This window comes from Eurypyga helias, unplaced genomic scaffold (genome assembly GCF_000690775.1).
Source record: "Eurypyga helias isolate BGI_N326 unplaced genomic scaffold, ASM69077v1 scaffold10481, whole genome shotgun sequence".
Taxonomy (NCBI): domain Eukaryota; kingdom Metazoa; phylum Chordata; class Aves; order Eurypygiformes; family Eurypygidae; genus Eurypyga; species Eurypyga helias.
In genome coordinates, this window is record NW_010232739.1 from 26,138 (window position 1) to 52,771 (window position 26,634).

Below are 26,634 nucleotides of genomic sequence, written 5' to 3' on the forward strand. Positions count from 1 at the left end.
CTAAACACAGATATGATGTTGGAGTTTTGAGAGATTTCAAGCCCAGACCACCCCTAACAGAAATCAGCAAAACCCACATTTATCGTGAATTATTTTATCCCACCAGCCAGTTTTGCCTTTAGATCCTGGGCTGACTCAAGACCCTCAGGAGCGCTTTATGTCAAAAATGAGAGGGAAGGAAAAAGTGCAAGAAAAGAGGTTGATGCCCCTTAAGTCACAATGGAACCTTCTGGGCAATGCAGGTATGCGGGGACTCTGTGCCATATAGCTGTCCTTTAATGTGCTTTCCAAGTCTGAAGTCACTCCTTCTAGTAAACTTGAGAAAGACACGGTTCATTTTAAACAGGCAGTAATTTAACTCCTCCGCTGCATGCTCCAGGGAAAAAAGAGAAAGGGAAAGGCAGCAGATCTCTGCAGCTCATGCACAGGCTGTGGGGCCCTGGAGCCGCAGGAATCCCAATTGCCTAAAGCAGGACAAAGGGGATTTTATCTTATGTAGTGTGAGAGAGCGTGCAGAGATTATGCAGTGCTTAATCACGACATTTAAAACTACCCCTCTGGGCCCATCAGCTAGCGCCTTCCTTGGTACGGAGTCCTGCCCCACAGAGTGTGCCTCAACCACAGCCCTTGCCAAAGGAGCTGGGCACCGGGAGCGAGGTGCAGCACTGCTCCTGTGTGTTTTGGTGACGTTTTGCCAGGCACTTGCATTTCAGAGCCTGGATGCTCCGTGGTCTCTAAACTGATGCTCGTGCAGGGGAAAATGAGGTGCCAAAGCAAATGATGGAAAGCTTTACAGGTTGGCGGAAAGCAAACTGCAAAGAGCACGTGGGTGGCACTGTTTCTTCCCCAAGGAAGTGGGAAAGCACTGCCCAACCCTGAGCTGAAGGCAGCCCCCAAGATGTTCAGCGAGAGCTGAGAAGCAGGCACACCTTCAGGAAGCCCTTTCCCCCTTGATGCCTCCCCTGGGTGAGATGGGGGGGTGACAGTGATGCCCACAGGCTCTCCAAGGAATGCCTTGTATGTCTCGCTGCCAGTTGCTGGGGGACACTGACATCGTCTGGGACAGAATTAGAAAACCTTGAGCAGGAGGGCAATGCGGCACAACTGCTAAGTCAGCCGTAGGCTATATGTGGCATGCCAGTTGGTGCCTTCTTTCCCCTTCTTCAGATACTCATTCCTTTGCCTGCTCCCTCAGGACGGTTTGACTTCAGCCTGCGACTGCTGCGTGCCCCTGGCTGCATTCAGGCTACCAACGTCTTACGCAGCACTTGAAGGAGCCAAGAGGCGAATACTCCCTCCAAAACACACCCATCACCTCCCTCGCGCCAACAGAGCCCTTCATTTGTGCATGTCATCCAACCTTTGTGCCATTATATAACGCTGTCTCCAGCGTTCATCCGTCATTGCCCTATTTCCCACCACTTGCAAATCCCACAGTGCCAGCCCTGACTGTTTGCTGGTGACATTCCTGCACGGTCACCTCCAGGTCTCCTCCTGCATTATGCCCGCTCCCAGACCATCTTCCTGAGGACAGGACACCCTCGTTGGGCCAAGACCCCTGAAACATCTGATCTGCCCGTTTACTGGGCTTGACTCTCTCCTGCACAAGCTTCCACAGCTGATCAGCGTGTCCCGCAGCCGTGAGCAGCTTGGACAGCAAATGGCTTTGCTCTTCTGCATTGAAGGTGCGCTGCATGTTGTGAGCACTGACAAAGCCCTATCATTAGCAGATTAATTAGGCACTCTGTTGCACACAGTCACATGAGAGCCTGAAGCTGAAATCGTGAGTTTGCTGGCAGTGGATCCCTGGTTTACTTTAAGCCTGTGGTGAAACCTGTGAGAATCAAACCTGACAAGCAGCCCAAGGCAGTAGTGTCTCTTTTATGGCCAAACCCACATGTTTGAGATGATAGGACAAGGGTCTCTGTAGCATCTTAGTGCGGAAAAATGCACCCAGCCTCTACCAGTTCAAGAACTGCTTAAGCTGCTCTTAGAAAAAAACATAATTCCCAAGTATTAGTTTTGAATTTCACTGAACCTCCCTTGTTTGTGTTCAAAAGGCTTCTCCATGAACTTCCCTGTACTTCTTCTAACTTGGGGTAACGGGATCACTTCCCACTTATGGGCTGAGTAAAGTAGGTGGTTGTAGCAGGGCACAGCTCCAAACCATTGCAAATTTTCTCAGAGCTCATTGCTTGCCAAATGGTACGCGCACACTTGCAATTTTTCCGGCTGACGTTGCAGCCACCCAACCTTCAGAAGAGGAGCACGGCAACTATTTAACAGCAACAGGTGTCAGCTAGGAGCTGATCACAGGAAAGAGAGAACACGCCAGACAGCTGAAAGGGTAAAAGATAAGTGTGCATGGGACCGGAGAAAGGCTCCAAGAAGAGATTGGAATAGGTTAACTGTCCTTAGGTATTTGTAAACACTCTCTGTATTCTCAGGGTTACGCATCTTGCCTGAAAGCAAACTCCCAGCAGAGCCTTCTGAGTGACCAACACCACTTCCCATAGGGCTTGATCTGGCATCCCGAGATGAACTTGCCAACGATTTCACAAAACAGAGCAAGGAAACCACATCTGAAGCAGGCACTCAAACAGAGATGCACTAAACTCACAGTGGCCCTCCTGGTCATAGAGTAGTAGCATATAAATTAGCATGATCTTGCCCCAAGAGGATCTTCTCCTCTGTGGCCTCCTAAACCAGGCCTCTGGTAGCCCTGGTTATCTTGCACAGAGTTAAAGCACCCAGAAGGAAACCACTGGCCGAAGCTCCTCTGAGCACATTTGCCACGCTTTGCATTTTCAGGAATTTTAGACAGCAAAAGGTGAAAGTCTCAAAGAGAGTTGGTTGTGAAACAGAGCAGAAGCAGCAGCGCTCACCCTTTCATCCAACAGCTCCATGGCTTGCACGCTCCCCTGAAATACCAGAGCTCTAGTCTCCTACTTCATGGTGTGGATTTAAACCATCACCTCCCTTCTCCTGGAGAAAGGCCTGACTCCATGGGCTATAGAAAGCCCTGGGCAGAGCCATCCTGTTCAAAACGGATCATAAAGGCAGGGACTTCACAGTAATTGCACAGGGGGTGCAGCCCAGCGCAGGAACTCCCATTCTGGTGCGGCAATCAATGCCAACTCCATGGGACTTTAGCCTGAAAAAAGGAGCATATTCCACTTCAGATCTGTCAGAATGAATCACATCAATGCTCTGGATTGAAAACACACTTCCCTTATATTACTTCAATATATATACAGCGCAAACGCATAGGAGTTTTGTGTTGCCAGAACCACATCCTCAGCAATTAAACCATTTGTAAAAACCAGGCAAGCTCAAGCAAGCTACCTCTGTTTCAGTGAGCCGCAGGACTACAGGGAATGCTTTCCAACCAACAGCTTTCTCACTACTGGATTTTCCTTGTGAAATCTGAAGCTCTGTCACTGTTCATTACAACTCCCCTCGACAGGGATTCTCCTGCAGGACTGAGGCATCCATGCACCCGACAAGGCAGATGCCAGTGATAATTCGCATCCCCAGCTGCTGCCACTTTCCCCTAAAAGTGGATCTAGGCAAGTCCCAGCAAGCAAGGCAGGGGGTTTGCTCTAATATTCCTGTTTGCATGAAGCTGCTGCTAAAAGCAGAAGAGAGGCTTTTCTGCGGCAGCCCCTGGAACCAGCTCTGTATCCCAGGGCGAGATGGTACGACACTGCCTGCACACAGCAGCTTCTATGCATCACATCTCTGCATCACCTGCCACTCCCAGAGATGTCTTGGGACACAGCCAAGCTTGCCAGGCAGATACACCTGAGGTGTCCTGTCCCAAGCTCAGAAAACTGACTGGATCCAAAAGGGGTGACTCAACTTCCAAAAAAGTCTCTTCACTCAAGGTCATGGGCTGTAGCGAAGAAGAGCTCTGAGAGCTGATCTTCTTACATGAAAATGAACCTTTCGCCACCCTCCACCCCTTTTTTGGGTGCTCATTTGCCTAAGTTTACCTTCCTTGAAACACATTAACCTACAATGCCAGTGCTGGATCCCCTGCCAGACTTCGGATGCAGAGTGTCTGTCCAGGCCTTTAGGCTTTACATTTCTAATTACAAAACACTACCCACTGTAGTTCATGAGACAGAAATTAGGGCCTTGCGCTTGCTAGCACAGAACTGCAGGAACCTGGAGCGTAAATGAGGAAGAGACTGCTGGACGAGGGAGCAACAATCAGCAGTCCTGGATTTTTCTGCAGAAAACCTCACTCCTATGGACCTGAGGGAACCAGCAGGTTTGAAAGAGTTAGAAGCTGGTTTGCTGTGCTGGAAAGTCTGCTGAAAACAGAAAAGCCATCTTCTCCTAGAAGCTGTGTCCCCTGGAGAGCATGGGTAGCAGGGAGATCCACCCGGAGACTGAGGGCTGGAGAGATAAACAAGAGACACAGGATGGGCAGGCAAACAAGGTGAAAGGAGAAGTGCCTCCTTTGCCTGATGGCTAGTTTCCAGTCATAAGTACATCACAGAAGGAAACGTTTTGGGTGGGAAAACATAACATCCAGCTGATCACCATTCTATCAGGACACAGCTTATCCCTGGGAGAGGAAAAAAGATCAAAGGAAGCCATTTTCAATTTTAAACACAGTATTAACGCGATAAAAAGGAAGAGTGGGAACAGCTGAAAGACACTCAGGGTCCGGGAGAGGCGCCTTGGCTGAAAGCACTGCAGTGTTTTCCATACTTGTCTGCTTTATTTTTAAACACCCAGAGCCTTTGCTTGCTCAACACTTCCTTGTAAAAGAAGGAAGCAGAGGAGGACTGAGGGAAGAGAAGCAAATGAGGTTGGAAATTGATGATCTTCCCAGCCATGAAAGTCAAAATTCCGACTTGAAACCAAATCCTCCTGGAACGCTACACCAGCATGGGGGTAAAGGGGAGGGAAGGAAAGAAAGAAGATTTATGATTTAAACAGAACTGAAATTCTGATGAGAAAAAGGACAGTTAGGTCCGTGCCGGCATGTCAACGGCAGATCCGAAACTGGGTTTGTCTTATTTCCCTCTCCTTTGCACACATTAAAAATAAATCCAGGGGAGGTGGTTGGGGTTTTTAAGAGGGGCAAAAAAGCCACTGAAGTCCCTTGATCTTATGAAGCCCTGAACTCTTATATTCCATTTATAGCTCGAGCTGGAATGACATCCCCCTTGATTAGCAAGCTGTCCAATCCAGCTGCATGTGTCAGGACTGTACGAGGCACTAAGTGAAATATATATACGTCCTTATAGCGTTTAGCACATTGGGTCCACCCCCAGGGCACAGGCTGTAGTTCATTCTGACCACTGCTCCTCTCCCAGGAATCACTTTTCAGGGGTTTGGGGTTTTTGGGGTTTTTTTTAAAGTTTTTGGGAGAGGGCACCTTTACTTTCAAGTTTAAGCAACACAAAATGGCACCAAAGAAGGACGTAAAGAAACCAGCGGCAGCACCAGCACCCGCACCAGCACCAGCGCCAGCACCTGCCCCAGCCAAACCCAAAGAGCCCGCAATCGATCTCAAGAGCATCAAGGTAAAGGGATGAACGTGTGCCGATCGCGGACCCAAAGGGGAAGGTTAGCAGGGTCCCGGCTGAGACCTTCAGCGAAGTGGTTGCGTGTGTTTGGTTCCAGTTTGGGGACTGCGGTGGAATGAATGAGTAACCTCAGTCGATGGATTTGGTGACCTGCCTGAGCTTTTGATTGTTTTAGTGGCTGGAGGGGTGTAAGGCATGGCGCATGATCTAACACAAGAGTGAAGCCTGGTGATTTCCAAAGTATTTTGGAGTGTGGCCCTCAGAATGTGTTACCAAACCTGTATCTGCCTGACCTGTTTGGTAAAGCTAAATTTGAAAGAATAAAAAAACAATGACCCCTCTCACACCCTCCCCAAACCCTAAAGCAGGTGCATGAGGACAGGAAGGGGTGACTGAAACTGGAAATGCAGTATTTTCCTCCTGTAGTGCTGTAGTAAACCCAAACCATATTTTGCAGTTTCTCCTCAAATTTCTTTCCAAATCTTGGCAGTCACCTGATGACCCTTTGGTCATGTGTTTTGAGATCAGCATGGCTTATCTTTAAAAATCATATTAAAGAAAAAGAGGGATTGGTGGCTTTTTTTATTTTGTTTTCATTTGCACTGTCCAGCAAACACTGATAAGAGCCCATGAGCTGGAAAGCCATGACAGATGGAAGCATTTCAACTTACTTCATCTCACCTTTGCATGTTTGCTCAGAATTTGCAATTTTCTGCAAATTGAAAGCAATAAAGAGCAATAAACTTCCGGAGGTTTCTCTCTGACTGCACTTCCATTCGGTCTCGTATCATCTTTAGACTTTGCATGCCAACCCACGTCTGATTGTTGCCTTGACCCTTCGAAGAAAACTCCTCCATACTGGGAAAGAAGGTTAAAGAGATGAAGAGACAGACCAGTTTCTCAGCGTAGTACTATAAATAGTTATTCTCCACCTACTTGACAAGCTGATTGGTCCGAGGACCAATTTGCTAAACTCTGCATAAGGAATCAAACCTATTAAGGAGAAAAGAAGGAGTACAAAGACTCCTAATAGGACCTACTTGTTTTCATCTCATAATGAATTCTGTTTTAGGTATCTTAATACATATAGCCCCAAGATCAAGACCCATTCAGTGAAATTTACTGTTTAATTTTCACAATCAGTAGTCAGTATTTTTCTGAAATAGAGAAACTGCCTTCTTATGACTGAAGATGAAGCCACTGGCAAAGCAAAAGAAATGCAAGAAGAAAAAAAATCAGAACTTTTTAAAGTACTTTGATTGATCATAAAGGCTAAACAAAAAGCCTCACTGTTTTTGAGAACACTGTCTGAAAATTAGATTAGACCTCACATTTCACTCATCTCCAGAGATGAAGGGGAACACAAGCTAGATTTCCTATTAAATAATTCAATATGATTTGATAGCTTCTATGTCCACTTCATTAGGAGAAAATAGCATTTTCAACTGCAGTGATCCCAGCTAATCTATCTTTACATAGACTTAAATTACCAGCTAAAAAAATGACAAGCTGCAGTCTGAGGCATCTCTCAGTTCACCCCTTCACCCACACAGGTCTCCCTAACGGCAGAAAAGATATACTGGTAGCACAGAAGCAATGCTCCAGGTTGTGTCATATTCAGACTGATAAAAGAAGATGGTCTTCCTAAATACTCTTTGTTTTGATATTATCAGACAAAATATTTTCCTCTTTGAAGCAGGGGGGAAACTTGGGGTAGTAAGACAAAACGACTGTTTTAACACTAATGGCAGCACTAATCTTGCAAGTTAGTCAAGATCGGAGCAGTGTGATGGAGGTGCAGGACTACGCTGCAAGGTGGTGGGTGGCACAGCCCCCTGCCCTGTGTGCCTATGGCTAGTGTGTATCTCCGTACAAGCCTCTCCGCTCGGACATGCCCTTACCAGGCAAGGAGCAGGCTGCCTCAGAGGCGCTGCAAGGGTGGACAGAGCCCTGTCCGCAGTGGGGGAGTCTAAGCCACACAGGCATGGCCGCAAGGTGATGCGGAAACCCACCCCCCGGCTATCCCCAATCTTCCCCTCTCACCTGAGAACCCACACCAGTCACGGGCTGCCCGGGCAGACTGTGCCACCTCCGACGCTGGGCTCTTCGAGATGGCACCAGGACAACCATGGTGCCTTTCATTCTGTGCTGGAGCAGGGACAAGGGACTAGGCAACCTCCCAAGGTCCCAACCCTGGGTTATCCTTTTTCACCCTTTGAGAGCTCAGGCAGTGAAGGGAAACAGTGTCTTCTTAAAAGGGATTTTCCTGGGACATGGGCAGAGTCAGGAATCAAAGTTTTCTGAATCTTAGCCCAGTCTCTTAATTAGAATTAATTAATCATGAATCCTTCCATTCATTCACCAAAGCCTCAGCATGAGAAAAGGCACAGCACCATTTCCAGAAAACCTTTGGAGCCAGGGAGTACTTAAAACTAAGTTTTTGACCGGGACTCCATGAACGATCCTATCCTGAGTCTCTTTGCACTAATTTACCAGGCATGGAGTCAAAGCCTCCAGCACTTGAATGAGGGCATCAAGTGGGCTCCCCTCCACTCCTCAGGGGAATTAGTGGCCAAGCCAGAGTTTGCTGCTAATGAGAGGTGACTGTGAATGCCAGGCTGCAGCGACATGATGATCTGGGGAGCCACACGGCAGGCAAACACACAAAGGCTCTGTTAGCTTTTATACAGAGACACCCAAGCCCCTTCCAACTGTTAGAGCTGGAGTGGGTAAGGGCAGAGCTGCCTAACACGGGTTTACGGCAGCCAAGCAAGCCACATGTGGCAGTGCACTTCGTTTTCAACGGGCATCACAGATCATAATATTCTCCAGAACAAACAAGGTAGTAGTTTACAAACATGGGTAGAGATTCTTTTGGTGGCAGCCCTCCTTTCCGCTGCCCTGCTTGGCCCATCTTCAGGCATTCTGGTTTTCTGAGCCTTTTGGAGCGCACACTTTGAAAGTTAGGCTTCCCCCTCTTCACCCACACCCCTCCCAAGAGGTCTCAAGCTGGGTTCCCCAAAATTGTCTGCCACCATCCGAAGTTGTGACAGGCCTTTCACCCTCTTCTGTTCTTTTTTCTAACTTTAAATTAACCCAGTTAAAGCAAAGATTTGGTGATTTGATAGCACTAATAGCAGCTGATATGGGATTTTCTATTTTTGAGCACCATCTATTGACCGTAAAACTAAGTAACAGGGATACCTAACTGCTAGACTCAAATCTCTAAACTCAGCCCTTTCTCAGCTCACCCTAGGGTATGGTACACCAACCACAGGAAGATAGTCAAGGCAGGGAAGAAGAATTTGTTTTTAAAATGGAAATGTAAAGACCCTTTTCACCCTACTCAGGAAACAACATTAAGCAATCTGCTTTCCACAAGCCTTTCCAGACCAAATTTGTATTTCCAATTTTCCTTATTAGTAGCGTGGCCTGAATTTGAACAATAGGTACAAAGGTTCAAGATTAAAGCATAACTGAGAAGAGAAGAGCAGGGTGATGGATACACCTGAGAATTACCACCAGGAACTAGACATGATTAAAAGCAAAATTACTGCATGGGTGTCTTTCTTAAGAGACCCCCAAGAATTCTGTACTTAAAACTGTGGCCAAGGAGACTCCCAAAAACACAGCTTATCTGGTTTGTCAACTTCCTTCTCCTGCACAAGTCTGAGTGAGAAGAAACACTGATGGACAGCACTGCTATGGGTCAGTCTGCAATAACTGGGATGAGACATGAATGATGAGGGTGTCTCATGCTTGATCTTGCAGCTCAGGCAGTGGGAAATGGATAAACTCATACTCATAGAATGGTTTATGTTGGAAGGGACCTTAAAGATCATTGCCCAAATCAGTTTAACTTGGTCCCTATCACCAACAGAAGTGTGGGTTTTTCTACTGGAAGTCTAAGGGCCCCTCCCAGCACACACAGCCAGTCCTTGGACTGAGCACAGGCTCATAGCATTAACTGTGATGTTTTGGGACTTGTAGCACCCTGGTGTGGTGTCACACCAGGCCCTTTACTTCGAGGATACACTTGAGTATCCTCTCTCAAGAAGAGGCAGAGATTGGATTCTTACAACTATCCATCGTGTAAGTGATGCTCATTTGTTACACCATGCTTCCTGTGATGGTGTTTTCAAGACTGATATCCCAGGACAGCAATTATGCCATGCAGATAAGCCACCTACATCTTTAGGGGAAAAAAATAATGAAAAGCTACCAATTACTAAAGCTTGTAAGGCCTTGTATAACTGTGTGATGCATGACAAAGCCCACTGCATGCAAGCAAACCTGTGTGATCATTTGTTTTTAAATACAGAGCTCTTAAGGCAGTGAAAAGTGTTTCTCCAAGTGTCCTTCATTCTTATTACATCCCCTACTCAAGTAGGTCATCTCTGAACAGCCATGGCATTGGATATAACCAGAGAGAGAGAGAAGCTCACTAAAATGCACTGACAGAAAGCTTCTGGGCTGGAGGGCAGGCAGGACTGCCAATGTCAGCTGAAGTGCTTGGAAAGCCACTGTGCTGCAGACAAACTCCATGTGAAGCTGTGGAGTGAGAACAGGAATGTTAACAGTAGCTTTGCTCATAGTGCTAAGGGCTTTCTTAGGAATTGGCAGGTTTTTGCCTGACATTTTTGGCATGGAACTTCAGATTATGTCTGATCCAGCTCCAGCAACAACTCCAGAAAGATTGCCTAGGACTGATATACCCGTTGGACAAGGTCACCAGTCCCAAGGGCCCTTTCAGGTAGGAAGGGGACAAGCGCAAACATGACAGCCTTGAGAGATACGAAGGTGCCTAGCTGATGCCATCTGGGCCAGCTTCCTGCTACAGCTCTGACCACTGACATACGGCACCATTTGGGATCCACCCCTGAGCAGAGCAGCCCCAGCCAAATTCCTTGTCCCTGTGAACCCCGCCACTGATGCCAGACAGTTGGTGGCAGTTGCTAAATGACTGCACAGGCAAGTCATGGCATAAAGGTGTCCCAGGAGAGGTAACTTGGCCATCAGACTCAGCTACACACCAAGACATCCCTTCGGGACACTGCTGAAAACCAAAAGGCAATGCAAACAGAAAAGCCACCACTTAGTTATCTTTACAAAGTTTTCAGAAGAACTTTGTCTCCTTTTCTTCTGGTGCCGCTAAGCAAGGAGGCCCTCAAAAGCAGGGACTGACCATATACATTAGTAGACACTTATGTCTGCTAACCTCAAAAAATATTTGGAAAATACATATACATATATATATATTTTACACAAGATCCATTCTTAGTAATTCACGGCTTTGGCAGCATTTAAAAAAATTAAAATACCTACAGCCTTTGGTGGGTCTGGGGAGTGACAAACTTTGGTAGAAACTGTGGAATTTAAAGCAAATTATGGAGAGTAACATTTCAAGAGCTCACAAAGTAATTTCAAGTGTTAACAGCAGTTGGGTTGCAGAGCCTTTCTCCCATCAGCTAATAAACCCAAAGAACTGCACAGTATTTCTAAAATACTGTTTAAAACCCCCTTAGAGCACAGAGAGATTGTAACAGATAGCAACAAGATATTTGAGTTTATCTTACATAAGGCAAGAAGAAGGTGACTAATTTAGCCAATGACAAGTAAAGAAAGAAATTGTCTGTAAGGAGATATGAAATAACCAAGCTGGAAATTTGCCCCCACTTCACTGAGGCTTTATTACATCTTAGACCCATTGCCAAAAAGCACTTTCAACTGGCTGGTTTACCGCACAGCACTTAAATGTCAAGTAGCAATAGTTTAAATAATGTTAATACTCGAACAGTGCCACTGGGAGGCATGTTAAAACAACAAATCCCTCCAAGAGCAGGGCTCCAGAGCCCCACATTTCCTTGCACATCCTCTCGACTCCACACATTCACGCCAAACTAAATGCAATTAGAATTGGGAGGCTTTTACAAATGAGCACAACTGAACCCCCTTACCCACAGGGAGCTAAGGAAACCTGTTCAAAGTGCTATGATCAACAGTGCAGCTAGAGCACATTTTCCTCCTAGACTGTTCAGAAGGGCACATTAATTAATTGGCAAGGCTCATCCAGAAATTTTTGCACCACCGTAAAGCAGCCGTGAGGTTACAAGCTTTAAAAGTACACAAACTGGAATGTTTACACAGAATGCTTAGAAAAAATGCAAATTCATCTGCAGTTAAGTCCATTAAACTCAGAGATTTTTAACTATCCTTGCAAACCTCATGGTATCCCACACGTGTAATTTTCTCTCCTATATTAATGGTGGTAATTTTTATTCTTTTTTCATATGTATTTCCAAGCAGCTCTGTTCTTAAAACAGAGCTATCTCTCGAGATTATCTGCTCTCAGTGTTTCTCCACCTCATAAGAGGCATGAGGCTAAATCCACCAGGCTGTTGATTCTTACTTAAATGAGAAGTAGCCTCTCTAAAACCTGTGGCGTTGAGCGCACAAGCTATTGAACCAGGGTGAGGGGCAGGAGCATGACAGCCCGCTTTTCAGAGGGGTTTGGGAGCTGTGTGACCCTGCACTCGGTGACATCTACTAGAAAATATGTGCAGATGTGTTAACCAAGGAGCAGGCATTAATGGTGAGCAGATACCATACAAACTGCTGGAGGCACAATCCTACCTTATTTCCACCCAAAAATAATAATAAAAAATCCCTCTAACCCTGAATAGAATGCTAAATGTGCAATGAGTATCCTACGGGACTCCCATTTCCTCCTCTCTGATTTTCCAAGACATCAGATATATTCTCAGCCTCTTCTACAGAGACAGTACCTTGAAATAGGTGGTGATTCTCTAACAAAATCCTAAGAAGACTCCCTTCTCTGTAATCTACCCAAAGGGTAACAGGCAGATGGAGCAGCTGAATGCCTTCACTCCCGGCAGCATCTTTTCCCAGGGTTTTCCACTCTGCCCAGGCATTTACAGCGCGCACAAAGGGACTGACTCTCAGCACAGCTCTACTCAGTGCCCACCAGCCTACGCAGGTGAGCATGGCACCACGCTGCAAAGGTCGGGGCCCTAAGTCCCATGAACCAGTGACTTGATGGGAAATCGGGAACTTCAGTAATAATTTGGAAATGAAGATTTGTGTGGATTGGGTCTTCTGCACAGCCTGTGACAGAGTTGCATACAGCCCCATCCATCCCACCCTATGTAACTGGGACGTGCTCAAAATGACTCCATCTGGCAACAGGATGACTGGAAGGTGGTCACAAACTATACAGGGAAAAGCCTTATCTTAAACCAAAAAACAAACAGGTCAACCAGCCTAAACACACCACATTTTTCTTTGGCACAGGTAACCTTCTGGATAAGCTCTGTCCATAAATAAGGACTAAGCCAAGTTAGAGAAATCCAGGTCCTTCTGGTCTTCCCATGTGTTGCAGTTCCTTCAACCGTTCCCTGTTTCTACTGGCTGGGGGGTAGGGGGTGACACAACATTCATTTCTTTAAACCAAATTCCCTGAAACTTCAACATCTTCCCTAAAGCCCTGACACTCATCATGTCCTCTGAGAATACAGAGAACGCTGCCAGGATCAGAACAAAGATCAGATCACTGCAAAATACTTCTTTCTACCTTTTGAAGCTTATGAAAGCTCCTTACAGAATCAGAAATCATACCTTTAATTTCTTTTAAGTAATGTTTGAAGTATTTTCTGTACTGAGACGGTTTGTAGGTGTCCTCACTCAAAGCAAGTAGGATTTTAAGCCCCCAAACAACCCCACTGTCTTAAAGTAGAGTTGTTCTAACTTCAGGGGAATGCAACATATTTCTCCCCAGCAAAACTGTCTAGTGAGCTTCTATTCAAGGAGCAGTAATAGAGGAAGGGCTGATGTGGTGTGCTAGTATTTCCTCATCCCAATTCTGAGCCAAAGTCTCACATGGTCAAAAGATCAACCACCTTATATGTAGACCCTTCTCAATTTATACATATATGATAGACCATTTAAGCCAGATGGCTAATCCAGGTATCGGTTTTTTATGCCCAAGACAAATGCACATCCAAAGCCTCTTGGGATGAGTTTTGTTGTAGCTGACCATAAAACTCACCTGGAAGAAGTGCAAGTGAATCAATCTAACTTTTCCTTTAAAATTATTATTTTTTTAAAGTCCTGTTTTCAGGGGAACATTTCCCCGTTGCCAGCACTGGAGAGCAAGAGCCTGAGGACAGAGGGAAAATTCCACAAAAGGCAACACACTGCATTGACCCAGGCAACATTTCAGCTCTGCCAAAGTCTTTAGAAAGCTCCTCTATTAATGCACTGGGACTGATGGCCAAGATCTATATTAGCTTCCTCACTGCCCCAGCTCCAGCCAGTATTAATCAGGACTCCTACACAGTGCTAAGCCTCTGTCAGCTAATTCAGACAACAGCATCAACCCTCTTTTCTATGCAACCACACCTGGTCATGGCTGCACTTTGTCCCGGATACACCCTTGCTCCCACAGGCTAATAGATTACAAACAGCAGAAAAAAATAGAAGTGAAGGATTGGCAGTGGAACATTTTTCATATGCAGTATATTTTCCAGATATTTCTCCAAAAATACAAATAAATTTGGTTGGACAGAATATTTTCCAGCTGAAATTGTGAGCTCAAGAAATTATCTGCAGTTGTATCTTTAGATTTTAAAACAGGAGTGAGAAGGTTAACACCTCAAACCCAACCAAATATTTTGACGGTTCAGTTAAAAACAAACAAACAAACAAACAACAAACAGTCAAACCCCAAATCCACCACAAACCCAAACAAACAGTAAAGTTAAGTCTGCTTAGATTTGCTTCTTCCTCTCAGAGCCCCCAGCATACTGAAAAGAGACATTCACAAAGGTTATGTTTATCTTCAGGGTAACTAAGCAAGCTACAGGAAACGATTTCCCTCACTAATCACATTTTGCCATTAGAAAACCAGGAGCGGTGACTGCTCAGCAAAGGAAATCAACAGAAACGAGAGGGAATTTGAATTGCAAGAGGGTCACACAACTGTTCCCACCCCAGCTCCATGACGTTCTTGACCCAGCTGAGGTGACCAGGAAAGAAAGAGCTTTGGAGCAAAGTTTTCCTAACCCTCTTACAATGTCTCACAGCATCCGTTTGGAGATTTGACCTGGGCTTCGGGGATGCTACATGGTGGGACTAGATCTTTGCTAGTGAAGAAACCTCGGTAGCACCTCCTCTCACCACTCCAGTGAGCTCTGCAGTTGGCACGCTGGTGCCCTGCCCAACTCCAGCCCTAGAGAATGCAAGCTGCTGCAAATACAAATTTCCCCCTCTCCACATTGGTCATTAACCTCACGACACAGCAGGATCCAAAATGCATGGATAGTTTTCCCCTTTAAAATGTTCAAAATTTGGAAAACATGAGCAGTGCAGAGGAAGAGCTTCAGTCAGACACCACCTCCGTCAACAGGTATCATCTTCCTCTCAGTGCCAACAACTGGATCATGCTGAGCGGACAAGCGGCAGCACCGCTCATTGAGCGTTGAGCGCTAGATTATCCATATAAGGGGCCGAGCAAAGCCCAGCGAAGGTGCAAGGACCATCCAAGCCACATCTAACACAACCTGCAAGCCACACGTAACACCAGCCAGCTGGGCAAACACGTGGCACCTCTCACCCTCAACGCTCCTTGCTTGCCGACTTTATAGCTTATTGGAGAAATAGAATCTTGCCCTATAAGGAAGTCTTGGGAGGTCTGGACAAGGAATATCTCCTCTTGATGGTACGGACCCAGAAAGTGCTGACATGAATCAAACCTACTGCTTGCCACTCCCTGCCCCTCTCCAGCCTCCTAAAAATAGCCATCGTAAGATGTCGATCAAGACGTGGAACCTCCTGTCACTTTCCCTAAGAAAGCTAAAGAACTCGCCAAGGGGAGGGCCCGCTTCCTTCTGACACCTAATCCAGGCAATGCCGTCAGCACCGCCGGATAAATAAGGGGAAGAAAGGCCAGGAAAGCAGGACCACTCTCGAGACCTCTCAGCTAATCCCTCCTGCCCGTCTGCTGCTCTGCTTTTCCAACTCTCAACCATGGTGGGTCCACTGGAAAGCTAATGGTTAGCAGTGAGCCAGTGCATTTTACAGAAGTAAATCAGGCTCAAGTTGGTTCTGAGGTGGGGGGGGAAGAACAGTCCTGAAGAGTTAAGGTTTGCTTGGCTTTCCTCCTTAAACCTAAAGGACTATGCCTCAAGTTCTGCACCAGGCAACGGTGTATATGCAGCTCCTACAGCTTCAGACAGAAGGGTTACAACTTGCTAGTGCTGTCTGCTAAGCATTTTTTTTTTAAATCAGATGCAACCTGCTAAAGTGACAAAGGAAAAGAGTAGTATTTTACTATAAGAAAATATAGCTTAATGCTTTACGAAACAATGTACTGTCAAAAACTAATTTGAAACACAGATTTTTAAGGGATTGATTTAATTGCTATGTTAAAGTAAAAAAAGCTGCTTGTTAAGCAATAATACTTTAGATGGTCTTCATAAAACAGGTCTGTACTAAAACCGTAAGTGACCTGACGGTGCCTTAACGACTTCTCTGTTAGTTAGGAGACTTGTGATCTTTGTTGCTGGCTTTCCCCATGATGCAGATTTTAACAGAGTCTTTAAGAATAGCCCTGGTGATGCATTTTTTGCAAGGGAAGTTGCTAGTTCAGGTTGCTATGGCCTAATTACATAGCACAAAGTAACTGGGCAATCTCACATCTGTCTTGTGCAATTTGCTTTCTCTCAGTGTATTTTCAGCAGTACTAGTTCTCTTTTTTCTCTCTCTTTCTTCCCAACTGCAGTCCTTCACTCCTGACCAAATCAGTGGTAAGTGAAATACAAGTTAAACTTTAACAGGGGGCAGGAGGGGGAACAGAAGGGCTACCAAATGCTAAATATTCACTAGTCTTAACAGCTCTTTCGCTATCTGCCTTCCTTCTGCGCATCTGACAAGCCACATTTTTGCTGTTTTGGAAGATGACTCATGGATTGAGATGGATGCTTTAGAAAACAAACAGGTTGTCCCCCAGCCCCCCCCCCCTTCCTAAGCTATTTTTTGTGATTGATTTCCTTCCAACAGATCGAGTTCTCCAAGGAGCAACAGGATGGTAAGTTACAAGAGAGCCAATGTGTTTTACGTGTACGTGGGTTGAGAGAGGAGCTACAGGCTCAGAAGTTTAACCTTTACAAAAAGAAGAGCTAGGACTTCAGCTGGTATAAATCACCACTCTTGGCTTCAGAGGAGCAGTGCTGACTTATGCTGAACAAGAATCTGGCCGTAGATTTACACGTAATTTATCTGGGTGCTTACATGCTGCCCAAGCTGAGAAGTTCACACCATGGCACGAAGAGGAAACACGCTGGTGTTACCAGCTCTACCTTCTGAACATTTTCCAGTTGTGCTCCTGTACTGGCCATTCACAAGGATGCTGAAAACAGGCCTTGCACGGGAAAGTCATGGGGGAAATAGGCAGATGCAGGACAGCAGAAGGAGGGAGTGAGCTGAAAATTCAACTTCGCTGCAGTGACATTGCAATTTTATATGACTAGAAGATGCAAGAGGCCTACATGTCACTTTTGCCAGGAAGCGTTGTGGAAGGGGAGGAAGAAAGGCTGTTTAACTGTAAATACATTCATGGAGCATAGAAATAGTTAGCAAATAAGTGACTTGTGTAAACTGCTGCACATAAACACAACAGTCTGGAAATGCGGCAATTCTTGAGCATCTTGCTATATCGTCTGCTTCAAATTTTTGTTGTTTTTCAATCTGCTAGAAATATCTGATTAAAAATTCTGACATGAACAAAAATCCCCATGGAAGCTCTGGTAATCTAAGCTGGAGTGGTTTAAATATCCCAAGAGATGCCTTGGGGTTATATTAAATAACGTAGGTTGTAAAAAACAGTCAAAACATCAGTAGCAAACAGACTTGTCGTTGTGAACAAAGTTTTTAGAATGGAAGATACAAAGACTTAGTAGAAATCCAGAGGGAGAGGAACAGCTAGAAGCAGGTCTTAAATGGGAGCCCTGAACTTCCTGAACACCAGCCTGCTCTGGGGCACACCATCAAGGCAACATGGAGAGGTATAGTGCAGTGAGACTGGAAACGTTTTTCTTCCTGCAGTCCAAACACGCCTGGTGGAAGAAAGTAATTTGGATTCTTCCTTACTTTTTAATTCTGAAACTTTCACAAAAAGGTTGTGAGGGTTTAGGGGGAAACGCCATCAATTCAAAGCTGCTGGGATGCATAACAAAGCAAAATATTTCTTTCAGCTTCCCAACACATATTTCAGATGATCCAGCTGCTGCGATGACTGAACCAAGCAGCAGAGCCATTAAAAGCTACTTGAAGAGAGAGACTTTCCCAGGAACAGAGATGTTCCACCCTCAGTAACTATTTCCAACCCCACAGGCCGACGCACCTGCAGCTTGGTAGTACCCTCAGAGAGGGATTTTAGCCATGCTGTTTCCAGCAGAGGTAGCAACTAGGACTAGCTATATTAAACTGCGATGACTGAACCAAGCAGCAGAGCCATTAAAAGCTACTTGAAGAGAGAGACTTTCCCAGGAACAGAGATGTTCCACCCTCAGTAACTATTTCCAACCCCACAGGCCGACGCACCTGCAGCTTGGTAGTACCCTCAGAGAGGGATTTTAGCCATGCTGTTTCCAGCAGAGGTAGCAACTAGGACTAGCTATATTAAAAAAATTAAAAAAGAACCAAAGCGAACAAGTAAAAAGAAAAACCCCACATCAAAGATATATTGTAGTGAAATGCATGCCTGAGAGAGAAAAATAAAGTCAGGCCTTTTCTCTGGGCTGGGGAGCAGTGTTCAGAACCCAGCGAACATAAAACTTCATGGGATTTACAAAACAGAGAACTCTCCTGATGGCTTTCCTAATAGAAAACTGGCATTGTTTTATACCTTGCTCTGGCCTAAATGTCATTAATGCACCAGATGAAAGATGGGATCGTATGGCATAAATCACTACAGCTCCATCGACCTCAGCTGCTATAGCAGGAGCCGGTATCAAGTTGGTATATTGTAAGGGGAAGCTGTACACAGATCCAGAAGGCCTTGATTTCGTACCCTGCAATAAAAGCTGTAAGGGGAGAGGGTTAGCCGTAAAGGGTTATAGGTCTCACATCAGACAGTAAGAGGATTAGTTTCAGATGTATTAGATTACAGCCTAGCTGGCTGACATCCTGTATCAGCAGTTTTACGGGGTGCCAGCAACTCCTCCACCAAGGCGGTATATGGGTGGCTACAGCAAGAACCTAAATATCCCTGCATCACACGTTCCCAGATGAAAGAAGACATGACTTGAAGTGCAGTTTATTACTCCAAAATCTGCCCCAAGGCACAAAGAGCATTCCACCTACACACGCTGCAAAACACAAAGCCTGCCTAGCTGCTGGAAGTGCATCACAGTCAAGGGAAAGACATTTCACCTGGTTAACTTGGAGCTAAAAGACAGCATTGTCAGGCACTGCAGTGCAGAAAAGATGAACAGCAAAGGCCAGAATGCTCTTGACATACGTGGTTTGAAGATAGATTTTTAGCTAGATCATTGACTTTTGCCCCCCACCTCTTGGTTTTAAAAACATGTTTCTTTATTCATTGCAACAAATACTCTAAAAAAACTGAGAAATACGGGAAGATGATTAGCATGGAACTTTGCAACAGAAGATGAAGCCTGGCAACACAGCGAAGGCAACCATCTGTGCTGATTATTGTAGGAGAAGTGTCTGTGCCCCAACTCCTTGGTCAGCACCAAGGGGAAGTAAACGAACGCTGAACACTTGGCAGCACTGAAAGAAGCAATGCCTCAAGGTGTACACACCGGACATACATGGGAATAAGGCACCATAGAAGTATGTGCTGGAAATATCTGCTGGAAAAGCCAGATATTCATGGGTCTGTAAGAAGCAGGGACAGATTACCAAGAGTAGACAAAGGAGGGAACAAACGGGAATAGAAGTGTCATTATAAGGCAACTTTAAGAGAAAACAGAAGTAGAACTGTTTAAAATCCACCTTCAAGTTTCCCATTAGCACTGTGTAGTTGAGATGCTGGGATTGCAGGCAGAACCCATCGAAGCAGGCAGATGTTGTGCACTGCTAGTTACTTTGACAGAAGAGTCACAGTCCTCTAGTGAGATAAGGTGGAGTGGATAATATTTTTACTTTCTGCTGCTACATCATGTCCAGAAGGCAGTTCTTAAATGGCAATGTTTGTAGAAAGCTTATCTTTCCCCATGCTTGAAATAACTATGGGGTCAATCACAAAGCTATCAATGGCTATTAGAGCCAGGAAAGCTGTGAAAGGCAGATATAAAAGAGTAAAAATAGTGGAGCCAAAATGTCAGAGGGGAGGAGTTTTTCTCGGGATGGTGAGCCAAAGGTTCCCCTGGCTAACTCCCCCCGAGTTGGTGGAACGATGCCAGGAGACACCAGGCTCACGTCTTTGTCAATACCACGTGTCAATAGGGAGCTTCCTGGCTGAAATTAACTGTTGCTCTTCCCTTGCAGACTTCAAGGAGGCCTTCCTCCTCTTTGACAGGACTGGTGATGCCAAGATCACGCTGAGCCAGGTCGGTGATATCATCCGGGCGCTGGGGCAGAACCCTACAAATGCCGAGATCAACAAGATCCTGGGCAACCCCAGCAAAGAGGGTGAGTGCTCTGCTGTCTCCCACGGGCCTGTCCTCCAGCTGGGGAACTGTAATTGCAGCATCAATGCTCACAGCAGGAGGGAGAGGAGCTTTGACTCTGATGGGGGAGCAAGGAGTGGACTCTGCAGCAACAATACATGGAATTTCTCCAGGTACTTTTGAAGAGGACGCCGATGGGGAATACAGTGCCCAGAAAGAGGAACACCTTCTCCTTAAGCTTTGGAGAATTGTCTGTAGGGATCGTTCTGGCGTTAACTTGGTGTAGGTGTAACACACACTCATTGCTGCTCCAGGCCTTGCTGTAAGCCCATTTCTAGCAGCTGATACTCTGCTCTTCAGGTCCTTCTAGTGCAGGGTTTTCTGAACAAGCCATGGCATGTCCTGGGGCTGGAAACCCACTCATATTTCTGCTGACTGTGGTGGTCTGCTCAAAGCTGCTACAAACCTGGACATACTGGGGCATATGTTGGTCATTTATTACTGCAGCCATTTTCCATTTCTTCTTATCCCCTCTTAGAGACAAAAGAAATGATAAATACTATCGTCACTGCCTTCTAAAAAGGACCTAGCTGCAGGTGATCCCCGATTTCAGGCATGCAGAACCACAGTAAGACGGACTAAATTCTAACCAAACCCTCAGGCCTGGTAAAGGTGGCCCCAAGAAACAATTCAGCGGATCCAAATTCAACTTATCAGCCCCAGCAGGAAGCACTGAGCAGAGGGCTAACAGAGACGTGAGACCACTGACAGTACTTCTAGGGACTACAGCACTAACTGGCAGTGATTTTCATATGGCTGGGTAGTAACACAGTTTCTGTAAACCACTGTATATACAAAAGTCTCTCCTGTGTTTCCATCTATTACATTTCATTGCTGTCCAGATGAAGGCTGCTCTTTGCAAAGATCCAGAGGGGGAAAGAAGATGCTTTTACTTGGCAGCCTTACTCCAACAACAACCATTTGGGGAAGGCCTCACTGAGGACTACAACTTCCAGCGCATGAGACCAAAGGGGTTAGATGCGCTAAGCTTGAGGGGTCCTCCCCACCGAACATGTTAAATAGAAAATTTGGACCCCACCCCCACTGGACATTCCTGGTTTCAGTTATTTTATTCTTTTGCTAACAGTCTCTGCTACCACATCCAAGAGACCCTGAAGAGGTCAGTATCATGATGTCAGCAGGGGATTGTCTAAGTTGCAACATGCCACTCTAGTTACCTTTTCCCATTGCTTGGGGTTCAAGATTTCTGTTTCACTGTGTTCTGTAGCTCCCCTACTGCCAAAATCCTTTCAAAGATCAACTCACACGGTGTGTTTCATTTCTGAAATAAATACAACATGCACATAAGCATCTAAAATTATGTGAGAAGAGGTGGAGCAAGGATGTGAAAATTAACTCCCACGATAAGAGAGAATCCAGATTCTTCAAAGAAACTGCCAAATCCCAAGGCAAAGACTAAAGGATAGAAAGAGGTGTGTAAATGAGGTGGGAGACTTTCCAACATTTGAAGGCCAATATCACAAAAGGACACACATAGAAGTGTTGAGCATGTAGCAACTGGTGCTTTCTTTCCAGAGATGAATGCCAAGAAAATTACGTTTGAGGAGTTCCTGCCCATGCTGCAAGCAGCTGCTAACAACAAGGAACAGGGCACCTACGAAGACTTCGTTGAAGGTCTGCGCGTCTTTGACAAGGAAGGCAATGGCACAGTCATGGGGGCTGAACTCCGTCACGTGCTGGCGACTCTGGGTAAGGGATTATCACTTCTGTAAGCACTCTAAAAATTGCTGCTGTTTGAAAGCATGAGAGAGGGAGGAGATATTCTCATCAGTTTGGAAAGGTAGGACAAAGCCAGACAAGACTCTGTTTCCTAACTTGGAATACACAAGGAAAGCCGACACAAAACACAGTAGAAAGCCCAAAGGAAAATATTTGGTTTATTACTTCTAAATTTGGACTAGGTATTAGGAGTGTCTGTTATTTCAGGAATGGAGAGAATCACAGAATATCTGAGTTGGAAGGGTCCTGTAAGGATCGAGTCCAACTCTCTGCTCCTTGCAAGACTGCCTAAAAACTAAACCATATGACTAAGAATATCATTGAGATGCTCCTTAAACCCTGACAGGGTTGATGCTGCGATCACTTGCTTGACAAACCTGTTCCAGTGACTGACCACTCTCTCAGCAAAGAACCTTTTTTTCCTAATGTCCAATCTGAAATTCCCCTCACCTAACTTCACACCATTTCCTCACGCCTTACCACTGGTCACCAGAAAGAGGAGATCGGCACCTCCCCACCCACTGCCCTTCTGGAGGAACCTGTAAAGTAGCAAGAAAAGGCTGTACGTCTCAGTGATGTACGGAGGATTTGCTGCCTAGTTTCTTCACACTGTAGGAATAACTGGAATCCCTGTATCTACATGCACGTGCAAAAGTTAAAAGTAATAAAGCTGAGTTCAGTTATAGGCCTTTTTGTTACTAACTCAGAAAATAAGGAAGTTCTGCGGAAAAAGTAGGGCTCAGCCTCAGTTGCACGTGTGTGGAAGAATTAACCAAGCTCTCTCCACTCTCCAGGTGAGAAGATGACAGAAGAGGAAGTAGAAGAACTCATGAAAGGTCAGGAAGACTCCAACGGCTGCATCAACTATGAGGGTAGGTGCAAGGGCTCAACACCTCCTCAGCCTACCTTTCTTCTCTCTGTCATTGTGGCTGGCTTTTAGCTTCTTAGGCATCACCAGATCTCTAGACACACTGACTTTCTGTAGAGTAGTTGCAGTGAGTTGAATCAATCCTATAGCTTAGAGAAAATACTCCATTCATCATATATTGAGCCTTATCACACCTAAGTGGGAGGAGAATTTGGTTTGTACAACACTGAACACAGAACCTTCTATCACAGCATTGGGTCAAATCTGACTGGGAATGCCATCAGCTCATGAATGGCTGTTATTTTTAAAGGTATTTCCCAAAGATACATTTCCTGCTCCTTCTAACCAGCATATCTGTATTTTTCCACAGCATTTGTAAAGCACATCTTGTCTGTCTAAGTGGACTTCCCCAGATACCAAACGGTACGTTCCTCTCATTTCACTTCACTGTGTCTGTTTGCTATGCTTAAAGGCTTCTACACGCCTGTGGCCAGACATAGGTTACGAAACCAACATGACGCCATCTCCCCAGTGATGCAAACAGCACAAACAGAGACTGTGGTCTAAGAGCAAAGAAAACAGGAGCACAGATTCCTGGGTCTTGTTCAGAGCTCTAACTGGTTGGAGAACTCAGTTTAGTGGATTTTTCAAACATATCCAAACTGTGAAAAAGAAGTGCTTTGTTTATTCATGAGCATAGAAATGCTCAGGCTTAAATATCACCCCAGATCTCTGTTGTCATACAAAATGAGAGTTTAAGCTATGCAAACAGACAGCCCGAGACATTAATTCTATAACCACATCGAGATTTTGTTTTAAAGAAAAAAACACCTTGTGATAATTTGCAGATGTCTGTAAAGGCAGAGTAGCCTGAATACTTGTGTGAACTACTGAGAACAGCTTCAAACAAAGGATATTATTTTTCAGATGATTATTAAGAGTTGTGATCAATAGTCAAGACCCAATCATTTAGCAGTTCTTCTACAAGTTGGGAAAAAACAACAACAAAAAAACGCCACAAGCTTGATATGCTGCTGTTTTGCCCAAAGAAAAAGCCAGCAGCTGTCTTTAAAATGCAAACATAAAATATCATGGGTCTGTGTGCTTATCTGAACTGGCCCTGGAAAGCCACATTCCCAACTCCTGTATGAAACGGCAAACACCTCAGAACAGAAACCAAAGGCTCAGTTTGTCATTTTACAAGTGTTTCTTCAGCCAATGTTGACTTCAACTCTCCCATTCCTTCCCAGAACAAGCCAAATTCAGAAAGACCAGATGGCACTTGAGATTTGCCTGATATTCTTGCTCAATGTGTCACCATCAACATGGAAACTGCATAGAACTGGATGATGTGCTTCCAACCCCACCACTTCTTACCAGTGCACCCACAGGTATCACCTCTGGGTCACTACACTTTCATTTAATAAAATGAACTTTCACCAAGGCAAGCTAGGTGGAACACACTGTTACCATCCAGGATCCATCCATCCCAGGCACCTCTTTCCATGTTCTTTGCATTGAAACATGTAAGCTCTTGGAAAAAATAAAACATCAATAAATCCCTTTGGTCACTTTGTGGCTATAAAGTCTTTTTTTTTTTTTCTAAAGCTGTTCAAACCCACTCAAAGCAGCACTCAGCGCTTAGTTTATTGTCTCTGTATATTGTATTTCACAAAATAAAGTTTTATGGAAAAATAAGAGAGACAAACATCTCCAGGAGGTCACTCTACGTAATCTGAATGAAAAGTGTTTTCCTTGAGGCCTGGGAGAAGGAGTAATTAGGGAACTACTACCTACATCAGCACATAAATATTTTAGGGAGAAGGCGACCTGGTAGCTGGTGTCAGAAGAGCTCCCAAGGCGGCACCTGCCCTGGCCCACCAGGCAAGACCCAAAACCAGCCAGGGGGGCCCTGCTGCGGGGGACCATGCAGAGCCATTCTTCCCAGCAAAATCTCCTCTGTAAGGCTGCAACACTAGTAGGAAGGGATCCTAGCTACCACCTGTAGTTATAGCTTTATGGGCAAGTAGAAAAAGCAATCAGAACTATCAGCCATCCCAAAAGGCTCTGAATCTGGGAACTGTCTCTCGGGCTGTCATTCCCTGGGCCATGGCAAGAGGAATCCAATTACCCCTTCTGCCATGCCAGTGGGAAGTACTGTTACCTGCACACCTCTGCCCTTAAACGTAGCTCCTCGCTCTTCTCCTTAAGCACTCAAGAAACTGCCTTAGTCCCTACTGGAGCGTCAGCTTGTTCTATTAAAATCTGACTTCGCCTTACAGAGTTACTACACACGAAGTGACCATAATTCAAGTGCCAACAGGTGCAGCGGGGGTGGCTGGCACCAGAATAAACCCCCGCCATTGAAACAGCAGCTGCCTCTTTTCCAAGGCTTCCCAAAAAAATCTCCCATTTAAACCCTCACCATGCTGGTAGACAGGGCTAAGTGAATCTCTGAATCCCTGCCCAGAGATTTGTGCCAGCAGGTAATTTACAGGGGATTGCGGTTGCTACATGCACAGTGGGAAAAATGCTTGATAAAAGGAAGCAAAAAAAAAAAAAGTTGTTATTTAGCCTTATTCAAAAAAAAAAAACCAAAGCCAAAAAAGTCTGAGAAACATTAAAGCAAGTTATTTACAGGGGCTCAGCCTGGCGGGCGTTTCTGAAGGGACCGCTAGACACCCTGCTGTTGCTCAACATACCGCCTGTGCACACACCCTCTGTGCTGTTCCGCTCTCCAAGAAACTGTGGATCTCGGTTGCTGGGAAAGCAGACAAACAAAAACCAAAACAACATTTCATATATGCTGTCAGCTCCCTTTTTACACTGCCCTGTCACACTGCATTGACACGGAGGCACAGAACCAGCCTGGTCCAAGTTTGGATGCAGCCCTAAAGGAAAGGCCGAAATTTCCATTGTATTTTCCTTTCTGAAATGGCAAGTTTTATTAATTTCTAAATTAATAAATTAGAAATTAATATTTATTAATTTCTAAAATATTTGAGGCCCAAGCCCAGATGACTAACAAAATGGGAAGACTTGTCATCAGTGCAGAAGTAGAAGGACTTAAGCTACTCATTTTTAAAAACTCACATTCAGATTTTGTTTAAAACAAAATGCCAGGTTGAGACATAACCAGCCTGAACCCTAATTGCAAGGACTGAAGGTAACACTATCTACATTATTCCCACTCCTCAAAAATTACAACAGAAATACTTGTTTTATTCTGTCTGTAAAAAAAAAAAAAAAAAGAATACTCCTTTAGCATTAAACTGAGACAGAGTCTCCAAGTATTTCATAGACCTGCAGAGGGAACAGATTTTTATTCCAGTGGCTTTAGTGACTAAAAAACCCACACCTCAAATTTAGACAAATATCTGAGAAAAATGTTCATGTTCTCATAAGACTAATATTCTTTGGGGTGATCTTAAATTCTTCAGTCACTTACAAAGAATGGCAAACTCCTTATATACCGGCCTCTTTCAGCTTCAACATTACCCAAAAAAAAATGTTTTTTTATTTTGAAAACATACAAACAAGATATTTTAGAAATTTAATGAAATGGATTTTTTTAACTGAGAAACACACCAAACCCTCTTATAGTCAGCTTTAATTTCATCAATAAATCCCATCCAGAACATACCCAAGCTGAAAGCAGTTTGGAAGTGCCTGAACAGCTCTGGTGCCTCGTGTCGGAGAGCAGGTAAACCTCCTGCCTTGCCTAAAACCATTTAAAGGTTGAACTCGTTACAACCTCCTGCCTCCATAC

General features: G+C 45.0%; 1 protein-coding gene across 2 annotated transcripts; it reads left to right on the plus strand.

Annotated features, from left to right (window-relative positions):
- The first annotated feature begins 5,265 nt into the window (after window positions 1-5,265).
- On the plus strand, window positions 5,266-24,436 carry MYL1 (myosin, light chain 1, alkali; skeletal, fast). Of its 2 annotated transcripts, XM_010161493.1 has the most exons (7): window positions 5,266-5,543; window positions 16,623-16,650; window positions 20,076-20,219; window positions 21,794-21,967; window positions 22,792-22,869; window positions 23,236-23,288; window positions 24,116-24,436. In XM_010161493.1, exons 1-6 carry the CDS (start codon window positions 5,424-5,426, stop codon window positions 23,262-23,264), a joined length of 573 nt encoding a protein of 190 aa, XP_010159795.1. In that variant the 5' UTR covers window positions 5,266-5,423; the 3' UTR covers window positions 23,265-23,288; window positions 24,116-24,436. The 2 variants fall into 2 exon arrangements, with proteins under 2 accessions (XP_010159795.1, XP_010159796.1); XM_010161494.1 differs by lacking the exons at window positions 5,266-5,543; window positions 16,623-16,650; window positions 24,116-24,436 and adding exons at window positions 15,542-15,593; window positions 16,345-16,369.
- The last annotated feature ends 2,198 nt before the right edge of the window (window positions 24,437-26,634 follow it).